The following is an 8,504-nucleotide window of genomic DNA, read 5'->3' as shown; positions in this document are numbered from 1 at the left end:
CTTTCTTTCTTTCTTTCTTTCTTTCTTTCTTTCTTTCTTTCTTTCTTCGAGACAGGGTTTCTCTTATAGCCCGGGCTGTCCTGGAACTCACTCTGTAGACCAGGCTGGCCTCGAACTCAGAAATCCGCCTGCCTCTGCCTCCCAAGTGCTGGGATTAAAGGCGTGTGCCACCACTGCCCGGCTCACCCCACTTTCTATTTAGCCACATTGTGTGTAGGTCCAATGTGTACCATCCCAGCTGCTCTGATTTCAGGATTGTAAGATTGTTCGTTGTGCCTGAAGACAGAGTATAGTATGTTCCAACAGCTGGGCACTAGAATCTACCCGAGATGCCACAATTTTCTCTTGATGCTTACAGCCTGGGGAATTTGACCTTAACTAGACCCAGACAGTGACTATGGGGTTTTCAGGCTTGTTCTTGTAAAGGCCATGGGGCCATCACAGTACATCTCAGATCTCTCTACCTATGGAATTCAGAAACTTCGCCCTAGGCTCCTGGCTACATCCCAGGTCCTTCCCACTTTGTAGTATTGGTTGGGCTCCTGCAAGCTCAGGGAGGGATAGCTTTGCCTTTCTCCGGCTCACAGCTCACTGTCCATGTGGCTCAACGTGTGTGTGTGTGGGGGGGGCAGAGGTGGGGGTGGGCCTAGGCTCAGGGGTCAAAGTCAGAGGGTTGAGTTAAGGGGTGTGTGTACTTAGGCTGTGGGTTGCCACTGTGCAGCTTCCCTGTAAAGCATGGAGGCCCCCTCCGGCCCCCTGCACCTGGGTCTTCAAGTGCTTGCCCTGCTTCAGTGGGTCTTTTCCTTCTTGGGACTTGGTGAGTCCCCAAACCCCTGGACCCTGACAGACCTGGCTGTTGGTGCTCTGCTCCCCATGATCCTAATGAGGTAGAATAGGAATTTCTGGGGTCCTAAATGGAGTCTAGGGCTTAAATCCCATAGGGCTTGGGGGGGGTGTTGGGGGGCAGAAGGGTTACACATTCGGGTTCTTTTAAAAAAAATTTGTATTGCATGTATTTATTTGTTGGGCATGTTCACATTGCAGCAAATGTGTGCAGAACAGAGCCGCCTGGGCTCTCCTTTCACTATATGGGACTGGGGGATAGAACTCAGGTCCTCAGGCTTGGCAGCATGCACCTTTACCTGCTGAGCTATTCTGCCATCCCTGAATACCTGGGTCTTAGCGCCCTGTCCATTTTGTCTTCCAGCCCTGCTGTGCCTGGCGACATTGATTCTAGCCTCCCTAGGCCGGGCTTGAACCCTTGTGGTCCTCTACGTACTTTGGCTCTACGGAGACAGATACACACCGAGGATGGGGGGGGGGGGGGCCCGCCGGTCTGCCTGGGTCTGCAACTGGACAGTCTGGAGGTATTTCCGAGACTACTTTTTCCATCACGGTGAGGGCCCCAGAAGGTACGCTGGGTTGATGGATGGGTGGGGCTTCAAAGTGTGGCCATCCCTCTCCTACCTCCAAGGCCGTTTCTCACTCTGCTCTCTAGCTGGTTAAAGCGGCCGAGTTGGATCCATCTCAAAACTACCTTTTTGGATTTCATCCTCACAGGGTCCTGGTTGTTGGGGCCTTTGGCAACTTCTGTACAGAGGCCACAGGCTTCTCCCGACTCTTTCCAGGTCTCAAGCCACACGTACTCATGCTGCCGTGTTGGTTCCAAATGCCTCTCTTCCAAGGTTACATTATGACCAGGAAGCCCCTTCTCAAGATCTGGGGCACTGATGTCACCTCTTCTCCTGGGGTGGGGTTGGGGAGCTCCTGTGTTTACCTCTGTCTTGGTGGTGTCCACGCACCCTCGCCTTTGTCCTTCCCACCTCAGTTTAGTCTCCTCTGACAAGGCTAGCGCTTCTTATCTCTTGCCCCACGCTGAGGGTGGCCGGGTGATCATCCTGGCTGTGGGAGGTCCCCTGGAGGTTTTGGAGGCAAAACCTGGAACAGTGAGTTTACAGCTCTGGAATCAGAAAGGATTCATTAAATTATCACTGGAACATGGGTGAGGAGTGGGCGGGTGGTGGTGGCGGCGGCGGCAGGGGCATATCCACCTGAGCTGCCCTGCACGAGAGGAATGTGGAACCCGTTTATCTTCAGGCCCCTGTCAGCCTGAAGTGTCTGCTCCTGCTCCTCCAGGGCCTCTCTTGTGCCTGTCTTCTCCTTTGGAGAGAATGACCTCTTCCAGCAGTTTCCCAACCCCCCAGGCTTCTGGGTACGGAGGGTGCAAGAGGCACTTCAGACACTACTGAGTGTGGCCCTGGCTCTCTTCCATGGTCGCCTGGATCTCCTGATACCCTTCCGTGTGCCCATCCACACTGTCGGTGAGTTATGTGTCTCTCTCCCATCATCTCCCAGCTGGGAGAACTGTTCCCGTAAAGTCCAACATCCCAGCTCTCTGGTTCACACGCCTGGCACTCATACCCCAAGCTGGCCTCGAACTCTGTCCAGGCAGATCCCCGGTTAATGGGATATCTCAACAATCGGTCTTCTCCCTTCATGTTCCTTCCACACTGGGTGCCCCGATTCCAGTGCAGCGAAGCCCAAGGCCCAGCCAGGAACAGGTGGACCAGTTGCACGAGTTATATGTAGAGTGTCTCACACAGCTGTTTGAGGAACACAAGATGTGCTACGGGGTCCCTGCTGATCAACACCTTGTCCTGATCTAGGCGTTTCCATGTCCCCTGTGTTCTGGCCTTCCCGAGAGACTTCAGGGGATTGGAGAGATGATTAAAGGTAGGAACAGACAAGAAGTGGTTTTTTGTGTGTTTGGGGCGGAGCCCCATTGTCCTGAATGATTCTGATAGCGAGGACCACTCCCAGGAACCTACAAACAGATTCCATTGCAAGCGCTTGCCTGTGAGTCAGGGTCCTCTTGCCCTGCCTGGCCTGTATCTTAGAGATCTCTGGCTCAGGTCCCCACAGTTGCCTGAGACTGTGGCCAGTGGGCAGGCTAGCCAGCTGCTTTGCTCCCTTAGTGCCTCAGTCACCAGGGAGGAGAGCACTGTCCCTTTTTGATAGTCTCTCTTTCCCAACTCCAAGATCCTCCCAGTAACCTGCTCAAACTCCTTGACCAAGGAAGTTCAAAGAAAGTTCTGGGTCTCCAGGTTTAACATCTGATCACCTCAGAAGTGAACTGCTCCTTGGAAGGTCCTGTCCCCAAACCTTCACCCTCTGTCTCCTGGGTCCTGGAGTCCTGGTGACCCAATGGGAGCCATTAGGATGGATTTTCCCATATCCTCTCTCTTCTCTCTCACTGTGAAAACACCTCAGAAGCAACAACTTAAAGTGATAGGCACCTGCTACTGATACATGCTCACTTTTCTCTTCGTGGGTAAGATGACAGGAAAGGTGTGGGGGTGGGGCAGGCATGGGGGCTCAGAGACAAAGGGCCTAGGAAAGGGGAATTAGAAGACATATGGCTAACCTATGACCCTTGTGGGTTCCAGGCACCAGGAAAGGGCCAGAGGAGACTGTGAGGCTGTTTGGCATGGGTGGAGTGGAGAAAGCCAATTGTATTGACTGACTGCATGACAAAAACCATGTGTTTTTCACTTTCAGCCATGCCCTTTCTTCACCCTTCACTAGAGATGATTCTTCATAGTCTGTGTTTGTGCACACACATGCAATGCAGCTTTTTGTTTCGAAATGTGTGTGGGTACAGGTGTGTGGGCTCACGTGTGTGCGCATGTGCACACATGTTGCTTGTGGAGACCTGAGGTTGATCCCTGCACTCTTCCATCTTACTCACTGAAACAGGCTCTCTCAACCAAACCCAGAGCACACTGATATGGCTCTTCCTGCCAGCCAGTTTGCTCTGGGGATTCTCTCTCCATCTTATGAGCTTGGAATTTCAGGAGGCTTCCATGCCCACCTGGCAGTTACATGAGTTTTGGGGATCTGAACTCCGCTCCTACAATTGCCTGGCAAATGCTTGACCGCTGAGCCATCTGCCTGAGTCCAGAAGACATGGTTTTCCCTGGGAACACTTTCATCCCTGCCCCATCTCTCTGTGTGCAGGCGGAAGGCACTGAGGATGGATGAGAATGTAGAGAATTTGGAAACACCAGATTACTTCCCTGTCAAGGTAACCAGTTTAAAGTCTTTTTTTTTTTGGTTTTTCGAGACAGGGTTTCTCTGTGTAGCCCTGGCTGTCCTGGAACTCACTCTGTAGACCAGGCTGGCCTCGAACTGAGAAATCTGCCTGCCTCTGCCTCCCAAGTGCTGGGATTAAAGGCGTGCGCCACCACCGCCCGCAGTTTAAACTCTTGAAAGAGTCTCCTTCTTCTCTGCCACCCACTCACCTTCCTCCATTCTGGAGCCTGTATTGGATCCCTGAGCTCAGAGATGGGGTGATATGCAAGAGTGAACTCCTGAACCCCGAGTCCCGTCTTAAGACCTTGAACTTTGAACTTTGGTGAGGTAAAGGACACACCTTTCCAGCAGTTATCTTATATTCTTATTTTTTAATTTACTTTTAAATTAAAATTTTTTAAAGTTTACATGCATGTAGCGGTCAGAGTCGGTTTTTCTCCTTCTGTCACTTGAGTCCCAGGGGTTGAACTTGGGTTGTCAAGCTTGGTAACAACCTCCTCTACAAGCCGAACCATCTCACCTGGCCTTCATCTTGCATTCTGTGCCTGTTCCTTCTGATGTCTTCCAAATACCTCAAAGCTACTGAAAACCAAAGAGCTGCTTGCTGAGGGGAGCTACATGCTTGGGGCCCACCCTCATGAGGTCATGAGCACAGGAATCTTTTGTAATTTTCCACTGATAGCAGGCCTTCTCCCAGCTCTTTCCCGGGCTTAGGCCTTGGGTAGCCATGTTGGCTGGACTTGTCTATCTTCCTATCTATAGAGAATATCTCATGTTCAGTGGTGAGTCTTGTGTCAACGAGGCACAGCCTAAAGCCATTTGAGAAGGGACTCTCAATTGAGAGATTTCCCAGATCAGATTGGCCCGTGGTTCTGTGGAAGACTGTCTTGATTGTTAATTTATGTAGGGAGGCCCAGCCCACTGTGGGCAGCTACATTCCCTAGGCCTGTATAAGAAAGCTAACTAAGCATGAGTCTACAAGTAAGGAACATTCCTCTGCGGTTTCTGCTGTAAATTCCTGCTTTAGTTCCTGCACTGATTTCCTACAGTGATAGGCTGCAGCCTACAAGCTGAAACAAATCCTTCCCTTCCCTAAGTTGCTTTTAATCAGAGTAAACACAGAGATGGAAATTGGGAGTACCCACGAATCATAGGGCACTCCCCCCACCCCCATAATTAACAAGATCCTTCCACAGAAGACTCCCTACCTAGGCAAGAAAGTTGGCATGAGCATCGGTTCCAGTCAGAAGGGAACACCAGGTGTGCTTTATAAGAAGCAGAGAATGAAGGACTTAGATCAGGACATGAGGCTTGCTCTTTCTGTACTAAAGAGTGGGGGTGGAAGGGCTGAGGAAAGAGTGGTGACAGCACCCTTCTTTTATCCCCAAGGCTGTGTCTTGTGAATCACCAGAGTCTGGAGTTCATTGTGTCCCAGCCCCAGCTTGGCCAGGCTGTGACCATCCTGATTAGGGGTGGGCAGGAAACCCTGTATGCAGTTCTAAGGGAGCACTGGATCGCACAAAGGGCTTTGTGCTCCTAGCGCTAAGGCATGAGTGAGCCGGGCTGAAGATTCTTTTCAGATTAGGTGTTTTGCTTTGTAACAGAGTCTCCTGTAGCCCAGGCTAGCCTCAAACTCACTATGTAGCTAAGAATGTCTCAGAGCTACTGATTCTCCTGCCTCTACCTCTTGAGTACAAGTATGCACCATCAAGTATACAGTGTTAGGGATAAAACCCAGGGCTTTATGCATGCTAGTTGAGTATTCTACCTGAAAGATATAGATATCTCTCATATATGTGTGTGTGTGTGTGTGTGTATCATTTAGATGTATATTTACATATATATCATATATATGTTATACAACAGAGCATACACACACACACACACACACACACACACACACACACATGAATTATAGCCCCAGCCCACAAACCCCTAGTGTCTAGAGGGATGCAGTTCAGTAATTCAGCTAGCCTCTAAAGGGCTCCATTAGTTCTGTGTGATACTCTGTGTTTTTCTTATTCCTTGACATCCAAGCCCATACCCTCTACTTACAGGTTCTTGTGACTCTTGAGTTTCCTTCTCTGTGCCCAGTAATATTCCCAGCTTGAGTGAGAAGTGAGATAGGGTCTCAGTATAAACGGCTAGACCTCCTTTCACTGGGACTCAGAACACCCTCATGTGTGTGTGTGTGTGTGTGTGTGTGTGTGTGTGTGTGTGTTAGAGGCCATGAGAAGGCATCAGATCCCCTGTCTAAAGTTACAGGTATCTGTGAGCCATTCAACATAGGTGTTTCTGGTCCTCTGTAAAAGCAGCAAGTACTCTTAACTTCCAAGCCATCTCTCCAGCCCCACACCTAGATTTTTTAAAAATTTCTTTTTATTTTTATGTTCATGTGTGTTTTCCCTGCATGCATGTACAAATGTATCTTTTATTCTTCTTCTTTTTTTAACTTTTTTTTTTTTTTTTTTTGGTTTTTCCGAGACGAGGTTTCTCTGTGTAGCCCTGGCTGTCCTGGAACTCACTCTGTAGACCAGGCTGGCCTCGAACTCAGAAATCCACCTGCCTCTGCCTCCCAAGTGCTGGGATTAAAGGCGTGCAACACCACCACCCGGCTATCTTTTATTCTTCTATTATCTTCCAGGCTTACTGCCTCCATTTGCTAACCTAGGCCTAGTCCTGGAAACTTCTAGCCTCTGTTCAACCTTATCTAGGTCCAGAATGTTTTCAGCCCCTGAGACTTACTGTTGAAATAGCTCACCCCTTTCTAGTTCTGCCTGGCTGGTCAACTCAGCTGTCCTGGCTCAACTCTCCTCTTTACACTGATTGAATCTGGCCTCTCTCTTGGCCTCTGACGTTTAGCTTGGCCTCAAACTAACTCTGGCAATCTGGTCTAGTCTTCTGGCTGCTTCTCATTCTCTGTCTAGTTCTGTCTTTACTTGTGTCTAGTTTGTTCTCTCTCTGCAACCAGTCTCTGTACAACTGTCCTGGTAAAACTGTCTCCTCTCCTTTTCTTTCTCTCTGTGCTGCCCTCTTAAATAGCTTCCTTTTCTTCTGTCTTCTCATGAGAATTGAGCATATCCTAGTCTGTCAAATCTTTCTCTGATTCATCACTTTGTCTGCCACTCAATTAGACATCACTTTCAAACATGGGTGCTTCCTTGCACAAACTTTACTTTCATTGTTTAGGATTAAAAGTGTGTACTAAGCCTAAGTCTGTATTCCAGCCAGAGGGATTAAAGTTATGTGCTAAGGGTGAACCACACCAGAACTAGAAACAGGCCTTTTTCAGTAAACAACGCAATCTCCAGGGTCACAATGTGTTCAAATATCCTGGAACATGCATGTCCATGTATCATGTGTGTGCAGTATCCAAAGAGGCCAGAAAAAGCCATTGGATGCTGGAACTTAAAGACAGTTGAAAGATGCCATGTGGGAGTTGAGAGTTGGATCTAGGTCTCTCCATCCCCTGCCCCCAGCATGTTTAAACATAGATTCTAGGAATCAAAAATCAAGTCTTCAGAATTTCATATAAGCACTTCATTATCTGGGCAGTATCACCAGACCTTCATCCCTATCTCAAAGCAAAGCCAGGTGTGGTGAGACAGTCCTGGATCCCAGCATCCTAGGAGGCTAAGGCAGGAGGAGACACACATACCAACTACAGCAAGCCTCTCTTACCCCTCAACACCCTTCCCAGGGCCTCCCTCTTGCCTGTGTACTCCACTGGGGAGAATAATATTTACAGATTCAAGTCTTTTGCCTAAAACTCCTGGCAGCATCAATGCCAAGTTGCCTGCAAGAGACTCACGTGATTTTCCCCTTGTATCTTCTGGGACCCACAGTCTCTTCTCAGCCAGTTCCTGGTGTCTGGTACCATTTGCCCTGCCCATCACTATTGTAAGTGAATAGGTGTCTCTGGAGAAGAGAGCCACCATCAGTTTCATTTGCAACAAGAGAACTCTCTTATGTACCTACATCCTCCCACCCTGCAGTAGCCACCCCATCTGTGTGCCCCCATGCCTCAAACTCACAGAAGCCCAAGTGGGTCTTTATCACCAACTCTACGTCAAGTTTCTGGAGCAACTGTTCAAAGCCCACAAGGAGACCAGAGTGTCTACTTCTGCCCTCCTCATCTTCCTCTAGACCTAAGACCCTGAGACCTGGGCCTGGGGATGTCCACTATGTCATGATTCAGTCTTTCATAAATGCTAATTCTGCAGGCAAACATCTCCAGACTACCATCCCTATGCCAAGGTGCTACAGAATGGCCACCTTCGTCTGGGTCTCTCTCCTGACCTTGAATCTCTTCCCAGTGAGTCTTGGCTGTTTCTTGACCTTGGATAAGTCACTACTGTATTCACTTAAGTTTTTATTAACATATGTTAATTATACACAATAGTGGATTTCAT

General features: G+C 49.1%; 2 protein-coding genes across 2 annotated transcripts in view; both read left to right on the top strand.

Moving 5' to 3' along the window:
* LOC114619974 (2-acylglycerol O-acyltransferase 2-A-like) overlaps positions 1-2,666 on the top strand; it is a 3,382-nt gene extending 716 nt beyond the window's left edge. Inside the window, exons 2-5 of the mRNA XM_028765931.1 lie at positions 1,499-1,704; positions 1,829-2,002; positions 2,137-2,321; positions 2,512-2,666. Coding sequence (XP_028621764.1) covers positions 1,499-1,704; positions 1,829-2,002; positions 2,137-2,321; positions 2,512-2,666 — 720 coding nt within the window. The remainder of the gene's footprint in view (positions 1-1,498; positions 1,705-1,828; positions 2,003-2,136; positions 2,322-2,511) is intronic.
* Positions 2,667-4,033: 1,367 nt separating this feature from the next.
* On the top strand, positions 4,034-8,238 carry Mogat3 (monoacylglycerol O-acyltransferase 3). Its single transcript, XM_028765930.1, is given in 8 exon segments — positions 4,034-4,084; positions 4,672-4,775; positions 4,777-4,878; positions 5,482-5,600; positions 5,603-5,645; positions 7,793-7,931; positions 7,933-8,006; positions 8,088-8,238. Coding segments are annotated over 8 exon segments (783 nt in total).
* The last annotated feature ends 266 nt before the right edge of the window (positions 8,239-8,504 follow it).

The sequence above is a fragment of the Grammomys surdaster genome, unplaced genomic scaffold, assembly GCF_004785775.1.
Source record: "Grammomys surdaster isolate TR1022 unplaced genomic scaffold, NIH_TR_1.0 166, whole genome shotgun sequence".
NCBI lineage: Eukaryota > Metazoa > Chordata > Mammalia > Rodentia > Muridae > Grammomys > Grammomys surdaster.
The sequence above is the reverse complement of the archived record's forward strand: the minus strand, read 5'-3'. Positions and strand labels throughout refer to the sequence as shown.